Genomic DNA, 15,844 nt, shown 5'->3' with positions numbered 1-15,844 from the left:
TGGCGTCTGAGAAAAAATGCTGTGTGGTCCTAACAATTTTTTCTAAATTCCAGACTTCTGAACTGGGTGTCACAGAACATGTAGAAGGAGACCCCTGCAAGTTTGCTCTGTGGGTTGGAAGGACACCAACTTCAGACAACAAAATTGTTCTCAAGGTAGTTTTAGCAGATGTGCTTTTAGTCTATAGCAAATCTTGTAGTTGTTGTTGTTGTTATTTGTTGGGAAAGCAAGGAGTGATTTCCTGCTTTGAGAGGGACAGCTGCTGACAAACAATTTTCTTTGGGTTTGCAGAGGTGGTGGTGTATATATATCTAACTCATGTGGCCTGAGAGCAGAGGGGAATCTTTGCAGCCTACTGAAGGATTAGACAAACCTGCTTTCACAAATCATAGTGAGGAGAGGTTTGATCCCATGGACTTCCATAAGCTTGAAGACTTCAGCAATTGGCTGACAGGGAGCTGGTGTCCCTAAGAAATGATGGCATCAGTGTTACCTTCCACGCTCAAGTCATCGCTGCTTGTTGGCAATGCTGTTTTTCATGACCCATATTTTTATGCAGAAAACAAACACTGCAAAAGATTTTTATGTCTTTCTGTGGGCTACAAGTTTTTCTGAAGCTACTTGCCTTTGGATGAAAGTGCATGTAATTCCTATAAATTTTGTGTCTAGGCAAGTTACAGGTGTCAGCAGTGCTGTTTGCCTAGCTAGAAGAATAGCTAAATCTGTTTTCTGTGATTATGGTATGTAACCTGGGACTCCTTCTCAACTGAAGAACCTGTTTTGTAATACCATAAGCAGCTAATGGGTAATCTGGCATGTTTTGAGGAGCTCTGTTGAGCTGAAACAAAATTCATATTCCCATTTATAGATTAATGCACCTACTATTAAACTTGTTTGTGATTTCACATATATTCATAGAGAATACTCAATAATGTCACTTAAAAATGGCCTCTCCAATTCACATGTCACACTCTTCCTTGTGAATTACAGGCTAACAAAAGCTTACATTAGCTTTCTGGCAGCAGTGAAGGAATGCAAGGAAATTAAGTGTAACATTAATGCATTCTAGATTTTCTTTCAGTTTTTAATGTTCCCGTAATTTCACAGACAATGCTTTGCAGCCTGAAATAATCCTCCCAGGGCAGAGCAGAATAAAAGGTTTTAATTAAGGGTTCTCTACATAAGATCACTGGTGTTTCTGTTCTGTGCTTTACTTAGTGCATAGGATATTTTGAAAACTTTTATGATACATCAAGCTCTTCCACAATTTTGTGGACTTTGTTTGTTTGTTCGGTTTTGAAGGCTAGAAACAAGCACTTCCTTACCTCATTCATATTAGAAGTAAATTCCACAAAAAACTAAATAAATTATTTTTTTAAAAGGTCATGTTTAGCTTCTTTTCCTAAATGTTTTTGTTTGTAAAAGAAAGCAAAATTCTTTTTCCTGCCTGTCCATCTGTTCCTACAATTTTCTTCATCCCTTTAGAATTCCTGGTTATTATATATTTATAATATATTAAATATTTATAATATATTTAAAGTCATTTATTTCAGGAGACAGCAATTAAGAGAAGTAGTATATAATTAAGGAAACTATATATAATAATTTCTTTAAATATGAAATAATATTTATATTTAGTAGCATTTCAGGTGCAGGGTTAAATTGGGCTAAGCAATCAGATTACAAGTTAGGCAGGATATCAAGTAATTTCTGGAGTATTTAAAATAATAGATATGTTGCAGGCAGTAATTAGAATACAATCCCTAAATTAGCTTTCTGCCTCAAGATATGTATCAAAAAGTGGGAAGAGTAATACATGAAATGTGTTGCAGTAAAAGTTAACTTCTTTTGCCAGTAATAGTAGGTTATTATTCTTTCAAGTTAGAATTGACCTAAAATGTAGGATGACTTTAAAGTATCAGTATTCAAGGTGTTATTACTGGAATTCATCTCATTCTCATGAGATGCATACAGGGCTTTAGTCATCAAGTTAAAAAGTAAACTCTGAATTAAGGTTAAAATGTTTTTTAAATTACCAATATTAATAATGTTGAGAGTTATAAAGTAGTGTTGGGGATTCAAAGTAAGACAGCTAGAATTTCCTTTTTTCTGTTCAGATTTTTCAGAAATTTTTTACAAAGTCATTCCTTATGCATTCCTCTTTGTGTTTATTAGCTGACTGTATGTGTGGATCTACTCAGCCATAATGGTCCTTTGTGGGGGTTTTGTTTCTTTTGCATATCAAAGGCATCCAGTATAGAGAATAAACAGGACTGGATCAAACACATCCGGGAAGTGATACAAGAAAGGACTATTCATCTGAAAGGAGCATTGAAAGAGCCCATCCACATTCCCAAAACTGCACCAACAACAAAACAGAAAGGAAGAAGGTAAGAAGTATTTCAAATAATCAGAGATCTCTAAGTATACAACAGTGCTCTTTCCTCTATATTGTTGAATTTTGAATGCTTTTAAGCGAATTGGACACAAAAGCAAGAGTAATTTTGTCCACCTTTATCTTATCATTAATTTACAGTTTCCTGCAGTGCTGAATTTGTTGAGATTTCTGCTCTGAGCAGTCCTTGGCTTGTGTAAATGAGCCATTACAGAAGGGATTTGGAACTGTGGTACAGGATAGCTGTACATTTTAGCTGTACATTCTGCATGTGTTACTCAGGTCCTTGGTTTTTCTTTTATGAAGCTTGAAATGTGTCACCCATTGTCCTCCTTGCTACCTTTGGCTAAGTGACTGGGCAAGTTTGTTGCCATATTTCTGGCTCACTGGTTGTTGCCTTAATTCCACATGATGTATACCTTGCCAATGAATCTCTTCTCTTGCAGCAGAGAACAGAGTATTAAGTACTGAGTATTTGGTTCTTGGCATCAGTGAATTTGGTGTCTTTTGCCACACTGGGAGTGTCTCACTTCCTTAACTAGCATGTGACAAGCACAGTACCACTCTTGTAATGAGACCTGAATTCTTTGCAGAGATGGCGAGGACCTGGACAGTCAGGGAGATGGCAGCAGCCAGCCTGATACTATTTCAATTGCCTCGCGAACCTCCCAGAACACGCTAGACAGTGATAAGGTAAGTTTCCTGGACATTGCTCTGTGCTGAGAGCAGATGATTTGTCCCTTGGTGTGAATTAGTACCCAAGATTAGTCCTTAGTACCTTCAGAGAAGAGGCATGGAAATACTCAGTCTCTTAAAAATAGCTGTCTGCAATAGAGAAAATACCTTGATACCAGGAGTGATTGTTTAAATATTATAGGTCATGAAGAGATTATTTGTTACAATTTGAAACCATTTTGGTCCCCTGTGTTCTGCAGTTTGCTCAAAGATTTGACCCATTTTAAAATGAAAGTTTTATTTTCCATAAAATTTGATAGCAATGCACAGAATTTTTCTTGATGTTAATCTCAGCATTCCTGAAAGCATACCATCTGCTTTTCATGTTGGCTTGAGGCTGGTGATCACCACAGATTTACTGTTGTAAAAGAAAAGTACTCTCCAGTGTTTATGGGTTAGGGAGTAGGTTTTCACTTTCTGCATGAAAGCTGATGGAATTGTCCAGAAGTAACACAAACTGTCATTTCATACTAGTGCTGGTGTTTCCTTTCCTTCATGTCTACCTGTAGATTCTGGCTGAGTTGTACCATAAGGATACACAGCCAGAGTTTCCCCTGGGTGGAAGAAAGATAAGTGTCAAAAGAATAAAAAAGTTTCCAAAATGTGTGTGTTACTTGGAATTGAAACAAGATTTTTTGGCAAGTGAGAAGTGTTAGGACCCTGGATGGAGGTAGAGATGGATAATAAAAGTTTATCAAACAGATGAGTGAATTAAAACACTGACAATGCCTATCAAACTACTTTAAAGTTTGGCTAGGGATTTCTAGTCAGTTACCTCCTTGGGTAAAATTGTTCTGATGAGCCATTCAAAATATGCAGATAAATAACCAGTATTCTTCAGGGTAGCTAAATGAATAGATTCTCAGAATAATATTTACACCATTTCCATCATCACCTAAACTCAGTGAGTTTTCTCTATTTTCACATGTTGCTCAAACTCTGTAGTTTGATTTTTCCATGTAGACAAGCAGACGGGAGGAGGGAAATATTAAGTGCTTAGGTTGCTCTTGTATTTGTCAAGAACAGCCTGTGTTTTGACTTTGTGCATTTGTACTGAGATTGGACTGTAGTTTTGGTAGTGACTTCTTCTAAAGATACCTGTGAGAAGAACAGTTGGTTAGAGGAAGAAGTTGTCTTTTGATGACTTTTATTTTGCTGTCTTATTCTTAGCATTCTTACTTAACTATTTAGAGGTTTAAAAACATTGAGTTTTGTATGCTAGCAAACAGTTCTTAAGAGAAGAGTTTAGGTAACCTGTGATGCTCAGAGCAAGACATGTTATCTGTGATTTCCCTGGTTGTTGGCCGAGACACCGGGCTGTTTTCACGCAGGTTGGAGGTGATGCAGTCCATCCCTGCCGTGCAGAGCAAACGCCCTTCTGCTTGTGATGTTCTCTAGGGTGGGTAGCACTGTTGTCTCCTGATGCTCCTGACAGGAATACTTCATGCATAGTGAGAGAATTGCTGAGAAAGGTGGCCAAGGAGAATGCCCTCAGGATTGTTTTCCAGTCTGACATGAGGCGGAGTCTTACCAACAACCTGTTCAACAGGAGTTAAAAGTTAAGAGGAGGAATGGAAGGAAGGAGAAATGGAGAACACTTTTCAGTATTTTCCTGACACGTTTTAGGTGTGATTAGTGACTGTAGTGTTGTATTTAAAGTATTTTTGAGATCTTACATTTGTGCATAAAATTTTTGTTAGACTTTTCCAAGAAAAACAAGCTGATGACTCCCTAGAAGTTACTTACACCTAGAAGTGCTGTGTGTTGTATGTCCAAGGAAGGAATTTACTATTGTGCACTTCTAAAAAGTGTGTGGATTAGCAGTGTAGCTTTGTTTGATGTTTCTATTGTATGCTTTGGTTTGCTAATTACATTGAGAAAATCTTTAATCTGTTTAAAAATACAAAATAAAAATTATTAAGGAACAGTAACAACAAAGTGGCCAGTAAAATTTGCAGGGTGTCTTAACACCATTGCCAAGTCTGAGGTAATCTCTCACGTTGGATGTTGAAAATTCATTAGCTGCAGTCCACTTGGGGTTTAAAATTGACTCTGCCCTCTCGGCCTAGAAGCTTGAAGTGTGTGGGTATGTCTTACAGAAATGGAGTAAAACAGTTGTACAGATTTAAAGTGCTGTTGATGTGGTTAGCCAGAGGAAGCAGTGGAACTCCTTGGTCAAATTTGGAGCAGGTAGCTAACTGAGATGGGATTCCAAACCAAGAAACATTAAAAATATCAAGCAATTGAAACCAGTAATAATCAAGTAGTAGAAGTGTTTAGTGCTATATTGCTTATTAAGCTCTTGCTGAACAGTTTTCTGTTCATATGTATCCGTTATTGAGGTTGAGAAAAGACAAAAAATATCAAACATGTTATATTAATCAGCAGCCAAGTAAAACCATTCTTTACTTCCTCCAATTATATGTTCAGACAGTTCATTCTTTTAAAATAAATGTTTTGATTAGAAGTGCTAAACTGTTATACAGGGAGTATATTAAGAATGAAGTCCTTTATCCAAACGTCAATATTCTTTCTCACCTCCTCAGAGATATACTTTGAAAGAGCTGAAAATCCTTAACCATGATAAAAAGTGGTTGAATATTGTCCAGATGAACTTCTTTCCTTGCATCCTGTTTTCTGACATAATTGTAATTGCCATAACAACAGAGAATAACTTCATGATTAGCATTTTTCTTCTCCACCCTTGCTTTTTAGGCTAGAATTTTAATTTTTGATTGTTGGCTCCACTGTTGCAATGGTGCTTTTCAGTAATGACTGGGATGATGCAATAGACCATATGTTTATAAAGCTGACATTGACATGCTTCCCAGCCTCATGTCATCTGAAAACAGTGTTGGAAGGCAGAATTAGAATTAAGAATAATCTTGGCAATGGGAAAAATTAACTGGCAAAACTCTGTGCAATTTAATAGGAACACATTTGAGCTTATATGAATAGGTAGAAATAGTTAACTAATGAGAATTAACAGTGAGAATTTGAAACAGGTTTTGAGAGGATGATTGAGAAGCTACAGAGGCTCACAAGATGTTTATTATTTAGCTGTGTGATGCATCTGGGAGGGCAAGGAAAGCAACAATAAATTGGCTTGTAGAAATGGGATATTGAGGACACTAAGTCCTCATATGTTACTCAGAACTCATAAGGCTTACATTAGATACTGTAACAATTGAGTTACAGATTTGAGTACAGAATTTTGGAAAATCAATGGTCCATTGGAAGAATTCTGAGGGAAAGAAGAAAAAGGTTGATTAGAAGTCTACTAAACCTAACTTACAGGGCAAGGAAAAAAATGGGGGCTAACAAGTCCAAAGCGAAAAAAAACGGCAGGAGGAAGAACTTTAGATCTTCAACCAGGCAAAAAGGCTACTGCACAGAGTTACTAAATGGTCTTTTACCTGTGTTTTAATTGAAGGACTTATTTTTAAAAAAGATTGCAATAATATTTTTTATGGGATGAAAATGTGAAAACCTAGAGCAGAGTAATTGTTAAGGCTGGGGAATCTCCATAACTGGAGTTCTGTGAGAACAGTTTGGATAAATGTTAAGGATTCACACAGATGTGGTCAATCATGCTCTAGAGGAAGGGAATGAAGTGAACTAGGTAATTTAAGATCCCTTTCTGGCCTTTTTTTTTTATTATCATGGGGTGAATCTTCATATTGCAAGACATGCTAAATATTTACAATATTTAGCATAGCACTGACCCATCCTGAAGCCTTGGAAGAATAATAGAATCCAGAATGAAATACAGAGTTTTTGAGAGAGGGATTTCTAGTCCATCAAAGCATCTCAGTTTTCTGCGTGAGTGCTCACTCATTGTACCCTTCTCAGTAAATATTTTGCCCTTCACCTTTCACAGCATTCCTTCCATTCACATTCTGTAGATGTGTAGCCAGCATTTTAGGTGGCTAATGGATAAAAGAGATTCTTGGACCATTCATTTGGCCTTTCATCAGCCTCATCTCATTTTTAACATTGTCTTTTGAACTTGATCCAGTGCATAGGAAATTAAATAGGGAGGCTGAGGAAACAGTGGAGGTCTGATAGGTTTTTTTCATGCTTTTATTCAGTGATCTGGTAGAAACATGAAATAATCCAAATTAATATCTGAGAACATGAGAGGCTTTCAGAAGAAGAACTGTCATAGATTGCTATGCTAAATAGTAGGAATCATGCTAGCTGCTGTGGGTGGTTGGTAGAGCTATATCTTATTTTTAAGATACTGTCTTTTGTGCCCAGCTGGTGACACTTTGTATTACTGCCTATGTGAAGTTGTATTTCATTTTCATGCTTCTTTAAGCTTGTGTGTAGTTCTTTGAAAGACAGAAAAAGGACTGAAGCAGCAGGAGACGACCAAGTATTTAGTTCTGCCAGCTGAGTCTCTGGAAGAGAAAAGGCTTCAATCAGTAGAAAAAAAAGTCAATAAAAAAAGCAGACATGGCTCTGAGCACACACCTCTTTTCAGAGTCGGAAACCAAGTCTGGACAGCTACCTGGTCAAAGCAAATTGCTCTTTATTTGAGGCAGAACTTTTGTGCTGTCCTGTTTATTTTCTGCCAAAGTGCACTTGTTTCCATTTTAAATAGGGATTAAAGATTTTTTTGCTTGAAATAATTGAGAAAGCTTGTTAGCTTCTCTTTGCTTTCCTTTCTTCTTAATGGAAAATTAAATTTCATTTGCAGTCCTGAGAGCATGTTGTATGGCCTGATGTAAAGGCTCTTCAATATCTGGTCAGTCATGGTGCTTGCAGGTAGGGGTGGCGGATGGACTTAGTGCGGTGTCCCTGGCTTCAGCAAACCTATGCTAAGAATGTACTCAGTCAGTGCTCACATGTTTGTGTCGTTTGGTTTTTTCTTTCTCTCTACCAGCGACAGTGACTGAAAGGCCCCAGAGAGGTGAACATACATGGTTAACATTAATTTCAGCAACTGCGAGGCACTATGTCCCATGATCAGCTGTTTAATTAAACCTTGTGCCTTTTTGTAATCTGCAGTTCTGTTTCTGTCTGGCTTTTGTGTCTCATCTCATCTCTGTCTCTGTTCCATGTTTCAGACATAGCATCATTTATTTTTATCATGCATGATTAATTCAGTTTACATAAAAGGTTTCTTGAGACGGATGGATAAAGTATATAAAGCCTTTGTTCAGCCTAAATTTGGATTTTGATGGTTTGCAACTCTTTTCCCTTCAGTGCAAGTCAGTCTCCCAGTTTCTGCTGTGCCTCTCACTCTTCCCTGCAGCTAGCCTGGAGAGCCTTGCCAAAGCTGTCCAACAACAGCTGTTGAGCAATGCTCTTAATCACAGACACTCCCTGCTGTCCAACTGCATTTAATCAGTGTGAAAGATGAAACTGCTTTCACAAAGTGTGCTATGGAGAGAAACTGAGCAATGAAACAAAGAGGAAAGAACTGTTTCCTAACCACTACTGTCGTAGGCAGAAAGAAGGGAAGTTAGCCCAAAGGAAGGGAAAATTGGTAAATGCCTTTTTTTGCTCAACTCTCCAAAGTGCTGTGTGTATGCTGGGTACATCACTGATTGAAATCATTGTTCTTCATGTCTTAGCAGTAGTGGAAAAGTTCTGCATTAAGTTGCATGTAACAGCATAAGTGCATGTTTGAGGATGGTGTGGACCTAACAACTCTGAGCAAGAAGTGTCTTACATACTATACTGAAGTGTGAATGAGTATTGAATTTCAGTGGAATACTGGCCAGCTAGGGTATCTGATTATGACATTATCTGAAAAACTAGGAATTTCGTGTACTTTAGCCATCTGACATGACCACTGACAACCTTCATTTGCTTCTTCCTTTAGCTTAAGATCATATAAAATACTTAGAAAACATAAAATCTGAGATCCTACTTTTTTTGTTTTATTAGAGGAAAGAGAAGAAAGAACAACTGTATTACAAAAACATGTGGCCGTTGCACCAGTCACAAAAAAATACACCTTAATCTCTATTTGTAGGAAGTCAAGGGTCAGGAAAGCAAACAGAGCACCAAAGATATGCTCCTGTAGGTATTTAGGAGGAAATACAAGGATGAGATGAAGTTTCTGGAAAGTGTCAGCTTGTTAATGTGCTTTCACTGGATGGGATATGGACTCCTGAGAAAAATTTGGTCTGCCCTGTGCACCTTGTGAAGTCATACTTCATCAGCTTTTCTGTTAGTCCCCATCAGGCATACAGATGGTTTCAATTGTTTCTGAGCCTTTCTGACAAAGACTGTAACATAAATCAATACCAGAAAACAAGGGAAAGCTCTTTACTTTTTCCCCTTTGCATAGCTTTGCATGGACTGAAAAGGGGAGTGTAAGGGAACAGGAAACATTTTAATGAGGGAGGAGGTTACATGTTTGAAAGTGTACCCCCTCTGTAATTTGTGTATTGGGGCTGTCCGAAGAGATAGGGTAGAAGCAATTTTTAGCCTGTATCTAAACAGGTACAACCTGATTTATCTTCCTTAACCACTAGATGTATGAGGGTTTTCTGCCCTTCTTGGCCCCAGCATTCCCTCAAGAAAACTTCTGCTCCTCTGTAAGTGCACACAAGCAATGCTAGCCAGTGAGATTAGCAGGCAGATACCATGGGAAAGCTCTGGAGTTACTGCAGCCCATCTGCTCGGAGTTATGTTCTGTCATTTGTTGCAGACTTGAGGAAGAGAAGGTTGGAATTGTCCTTTGATTCTTACTGGGACTTTGCTGCTTTTGTCGTTTGCTCTAAAATTCTTGCTTGATAACAAATAGCATTTTCCTAGAAAAGTTTGTCCAGTAGTGTTTTCATTCCAGGCTTGTAACAAAAACTAATAAATAAGAAACAATGCAGTCTCTTATCTCCTATTTCTGAAGCTCATGGGATGTAGCTGGCAGCAATGAAACAGTCAAAAGCAACGTGGCAGGGTCTGTTCAGTGTGTTGGTGTGGCACTTGCTTCTAGATGTGATGCAGCTGGGACTCTCACAGGGTATTGGTCCTCCTTTGTCAGTGTAGAGCATTGCAAGGTTACGTCACTGAGCTGAAGGGGTTTACTGACTTGGTTCGAAATTACCAAATTCACAGAAGTTGAATACCAGCTGAGATCTGGTATGAATGTTGCACTGAAGCAGCCAGAGCTATAGAAATGCTCACACATGGAAAACTGAAGTAGCCTGGAATGCTGTTGGCGTAAAGAAGAAGGAATTTTAGGACTGCTTGCTTAAGTTGGATGGGTACTTTGGCGCTGAGCAATCTTGGGAACTTTGCAAAGTTCTGATAATAATTTTCATTTCACATCAAAGCAGATGAAACAATCAAAGAGAGGAAACTAAAGCTTAGGCAAAGTTATTCTAATGAAGTGTTTTGAAGAGGGGGAAGAAAACCCCAAGCTTGCATGATTTTAATTCAAGTTTGTGCAGTTTTATTTGGGGAAACAAAGAAAAATGTGGAAGTTGTAAGCCTGTGTGAATTTTCTATTAAACTTTAAAGTATTTAGGAATGTTTTGTGAAGAACTTTACGCTGACTTTTACAATTCTGTATGATGTGTCCTGGATGATTTTGTGACGTGTGTATGTAAACTGAGAAAGCTGGGAATAAGGCAGTAAGCTCATTTGAAAAAACTACCTCTTTCTCTCTTGAATTTGAAAGATAACAAAGCTCATGGGTGACTGTATTTAGCAATATCTGACCTTTTTTTTTGCTAATTATCACCCATAAAATATATTCAGAAGCGACTGCTACTTCAGCTTTTGGGATATGGAGCAGTCTAGCAAGAAAAGCTGCTTAAATCCTCCGCCCAGCACTGTCACAACCAGTGTGCTTTGAACAATAGACAGAGACAAGCAGAGCTAGAAATCTGTTCTAAAATGCCGGAACTGCCTGATTTTGAAACGCTCTCTTCTTGATGTGGAAAGTCCCAGAAGCCTGCTATCTCATCCAAAATACAAATCCTGCCAGGAGTCCTAAATAGGTACTGGTGCGTGACGGATGGTTTGATAACGTGCGCTCATCTGGCTTCTCCTTGTTCTCTCCCCTGGCAGTTGTCTGGTGGGTGCGAGCTGACAGTGGTGATCCATGACTTCACTGCCTGCAACAGCAACGAGCTGACCATCCGCCGTGGGCAGACCGTGGAGGTCCTGGAGAGGCCCCATGACAAGCCCGACTGGTGCCTGGTGCGAACCACGGATCGCTCCCCAGCTGCGGAAGGCCTGGTCCCCTGTGGCTCCCTCTGCATCGCCCACTCTCGCAGCAGCATGGAGATGGAGGGCATTTTTAACCACAAAGGTAAGGAATGATGGGCACAAAACCTAGACATCAGCAGCATGGTGTGACGGTGTTCACAGGGGTCCAAGGATGAGGGAAGAGATGAGGATCTGACTCCATGTTTCAGAAGGCTTGATTTATTATTTCATGATATATATTATATTAAAACTATATTAAAAGAATAGAAGAAAGGATTTCATCAGAAGGCTAGCTAAGAATAGAAAAAGAAAGAATGATAACAAAAGCTTGTGTCTCAGATAGAGAGTCTGGGCCAGCTGACTGTGATTGGCCATTAATTAGAAACAACCACATGAGACCAATCACAGATCCACCTGTTGCATTCCACAGCAGCAGATAACCATTGTTTACATTTTGTTCCTGAGGCCTCTCAGCTTCTCAGGAGAAAAAATCTGAAGGAAAGGATTTTTCAGAAAATATCATGGCTACAGCGTGGGGTTTGGGTCATGGACAGTGCTGTGCAAATGGCAGCTTTGGTGCTCTGCACCGCCTCGTTTTCAGCAACCGCTCTGTCTTTTCCAAGAATAAGCAGTTGGCAGTTCACAGCATTAAGGGAAAATGTGGCTGAAGATAGGGAAGAGGTTTAAGCAAATTATATCTTGGTGAAGAGTTATATATCATATTAGATCAAGCTGCGGTGATAGGAAAATCTGTACCTGAGAAATGCTGAAAGTGGGGAGGGAAGAAAATCTCTGGCAGGGATTATCAATGTTTCCTGAGAAACTCTGCAGTAAGAAGTCATGAAGGTTCAGCAATGGAAAAGGTAAATACACTCCTCCATATGAATTGGCACACGAATTGTTCTTTTCAGAGTAGCACTGGCACACTTTTTCCCCGAGCATCTCTGAAATCTTACTTTGGTTTTTTTTCAGATGCATGAAAGAATATTCCCCTGAAGGGTGCAAGAAAAATCTGATGCTTTTTGAAAGGTTTTAGGGTTTTAGTCTGCTCTAATCTTTTGCCTCTGTAAACTATCCAGGCTCAAAAAGTAGGTTATTATTAGAGAAAATGCTTGCTTGCCTCATTTGCAGCTACTTGAGTTTGCAGGCTGTGAACAGAAAAAAAAAAAAGTGAACTTACAAAAAGAGAGGAGGGGAAAAAACCAAAAAATAGTTCATTAGAAGGCATTTCATCACATGCTACGGGAAAAGATGCATTTCAAAGAGTTTCTTATTGCAGGTAATAAGCTTAGCAGACAAGTGATGTTGGGGAAAACTTGTCTTCCAAAACACAAAATTCTTGGTTTTGGAAAGTTTTTCATAAATGTAACCACAATTTTTTGAATTATTCAGTCAATTCCAGCTATTACATTTTTTCCCCCATTTTTTTAAGACACTGTATAAATATGCTTGACTAAAACAGGGGAGTCTGTGTTTCTTACACTAGGGGCAGGCACAGCAGGAACTTCCTGAATGCAGGGTGATTAGGGGCTGGGGGGGGGGAGTTTGAAGGATTGAGCTGTATAGTTGTAGTAGTCTTTTGTCATTTTGTGTCCTACAATAATTTGGATAGGGAAAGCTTGCAGATGTTCTGATGATAAAATTGGAAAATAGAGTTGAGTAACACTAAAACTTTTTTCTTCTTGGACTAGGGGGTGAAATCTGGATTTTTTTTAACAACACAAGAACTGATAAATCCAATTTCCTTTGGAGTTTAGGGACTTCACCTTTGAATGCAGAGAATTTTATTAAGAGAGGCAGATTGTACTGGACTATCGGTATATATGTGTACATAATATGAAATACCTTGAGCCTGTCAGAATCCCAAGGGGTAGACAGAGCTGGTTTTGTGTTTGAGAAGTTACAAAAGTAACTTCTTTAATCAAATCAGTGGACATGACCTGTATTCCTTTTTTTTCTTCAGAGTTTGTTTAGGGAAAATGGGGCAGAGCATTTCAAGGATACTTTACTTTGTTTAACATGGTGCTTTGAAGTAAAGAGCATTAATTAATTATATTAATCACGGACGCTGAAGAAGAAGAGAAAGCCATTGCTAGAATGAGCATAATTTGCAGGGTTGAATGCAGCCTCAGAAGTGCCTTCTCTCCCTGCCACAGGCTTCCTGCAGGATGTTGTGGTATGCCATCCTAATCCCAACTGATAAGAAGCAGCTGCTAATTGTTTATTCCCACATTCTGGGTGTCAGGCTTTAGGAGATGGATGTTTCATTTGTAAAGTTTCCCCTGCGTGTGACTGAAGGGAGTGTGAACTGCCTTGAACATGCAAGCTGTTACATAACGTTAAGTAGTTTGGAGGGGGGGAAAAAAGGGTAGACAAGGCGCTTGAAACCACTGGATTTGTTTCACTTTGGTCCCTACTTCATATTTCTATTACTTGAAAGAGATTGATAGTCTTCATTTCACTGAAGGATTATAAAAATTAAGCAAAACCAGTGGAGTGCTTTGATTTTATTTTTCCCCCCATAGTGAAAAGTACCTCAGACAATCCCACAAACCAATTATTCATTCTTAAGTGCTGCATTTGATTAAATAAAGCATCAGGGAATATGCTAATCAGAAGAATGGAAAAACAATTAGATGATCTTCTCAGAATTGTTCATTGTGGGTATTGATTGAGGTATGAATTCCTAAAAAACACTACTAATCCTCTAACAAAGAACAAGTGAGTGACTTACATAATTTTAAGTTAGTCCATGTTCTTGGCTAGATAATTTTTCATGTCCTCCCTAGATTTCTAGTACTTTATTTAGTACCTTCAGTCTTTACAGTAGAGATTTTCTTTTCCTTTTTTGACGATAATTCAGTAAACCTTCAGAGTTTTTGAGAGATTCAACAAATTAGGATTTTTTTGGTCTGAAAATACATGTCCTGTGTGAGGCTCACAGTGTGAGCATCAAGCCTGAGTAATTCTGTACAGTTCGTGGATGGTGAGTCTGGAATTTTTGCATGTCTGACATGACAAGCTCTTTGGAGAGCTGAGGGAAAGAGAGGGTTCATGTATTGCAGGGGAAAGGAGGAGGTGATCACCATCAGAAGTGGTGGGGTTGGCTACTTGGGTGTAGAGTGCTTAGCTTATACAGATGGCATGCTGAAGAGTTTTGTACTCCTTTCAGTATCTGTGAAGTCTACGGTTTTGATCTTCTAAACAGTGTTTATCAGTAGCACCACTTGGCAACAAAACAGGGAAAAAAAAAGAAAAAAGGAAAGCTGCAGCATATGAAAGGTGAAATGAGCTTCAGAGTTTTGAAATGGCAAACTTCTTGTAATTGACAGCTGGTTCTTATGGTGTGTCAAACCACATTTCATCCCTGAGTACAGAAATGTTGGGTGATACTGAATACCTTAAATAATCTCAAATTATTATCCAAAGTAGGAAAACATGCATGATTATTCAAGAAGCAAACATGTTCAGTGAAGCCTAGTTCTAACAGTTGATCTTGGTCATTCCTTGTCTGTCTACACATTATCTGTCAGCCATGAAAGGTAATGTTGTTTTATTCTCATGTTAAAAGACAGCTTCAAAAATGACCCTCATCAATTGCCTACAAGTGGAGGTATTGCTTCTCCTCTAAGAATGTGTATTATTGAAACCATCTAATAATTTAATGAATGGATTGAAAAATACATTTATAATATCTTCCATCTCTAAAATTTTATGGTAGTTAAGGTAATACACTTTGTTAAGAATATGAGGGAAGCATTGCCCAGAAAAGATGTTCACTACATGAATAGTAACTTAGGGGGAGAGTTGATTGCGGGTTCCTGACCTCTTGCTTGCTCGTCTGGATATCAAATCTATTTTTGCAAGTTATTTGGGTCATTCAGTCAATTTGATGTGCAGTTCACAGATGAATACATTTTTTTTTAAAAATCTAAATCCTTATAGGGATAATAGGGGGAAAAGAGAAACAAGGGAGTAGTGAAGAGGCTGAATAACAGTTGGTGCACTCTACAAAAATAAATCACTAGCTCTGGAAGAACATGTTTTTCACAAGTAATGCATAAGGCAATATTTTTTCTGTAATGATTTCCCACATGTTTTTGGGTGTGGGGGAGAAGATCATTCCTGTTGTTTTATTTGGTGCTTCTCTGTTTTTTAATATGGGCTTCTTTTCCTTCTAGGGTACATCCTGTTTCATAAGTGCAGTCCTCTTTCTTTTCTTTGCAGGGCATTTACATTGCCACAGAGCTTTGAGTAAAGGGCAGGGGACAGGATTCAGTGTAATGAAAATGAACATGCAAGCTCAGAAAAATTGGCAGCTGTTTAAAATTGTTTGTGAATGTCTTGCCTGTTTAGATCACAAGTTTACTGTCTTTTCTGAATCTCTGACTACTTCTGAAGAATTTGTGATAGTCCATCATATCCATTCAGTAGGAGCTGTTGTTTGGAGAGATACAAAGGCTGCAACAAGCCATTGCTTATGAGGCTTACATTAATGCCTCCTTTAAGGTACAAGATTTTTGTCTAATTGCCAATTCACGT

At 38.4% G+C, this 15,844-nt stretch overlaps 1 protein-coding gene across 2 annotated transcripts in view; it reads left to right on the top strand.

Moving 5' to 3' along the window:
- Nucleotides 1-15,844, top strand: part of TRIO (trio Rho guanine nucleotide exchange factor) — a 244,284-nt gene that overhangs the window by 165,554 nt on the left and 62,886 nt on the right. For both annotated transcript variants that reach the window (XM_030965172.1, XM_030965182.1), the window contains exons 31-34: nucleotides 54-155; nucleotides 2,248-2,390; nucleotides 2,989-3,088; nucleotides 11,162-11,405. In XM_030965172.1, coding sequence (XP_030821032.1) covers nucleotides 54-155; nucleotides 2,248-2,390; nucleotides 2,989-3,088; nucleotides 11,162-11,405 — 589 coding nt within the window. The remainder of the gene's footprint in view (nucleotides 1-53; nucleotides 156-2,247; nucleotides 2,391-2,988; nucleotides 3,089-11,161; nucleotides 11,406-15,844) is intronic.

The sequence above is a fragment of the Camarhynchus parvulus genome, chromosome 2 (genome assembly GCF_901933205.1).
Source record: "Camarhynchus parvulus chromosome 2, STF_HiC, whole genome shotgun sequence".
Classification (NCBI taxonomy): domain Eukaryota; kingdom Metazoa; phylum Chordata; class Aves; order Passeriformes; family Thraupidae; genus Camarhynchus; species Camarhynchus parvulus.
This window is presented reverse-complemented; position numbering and strand designations above follow the sequence as displayed.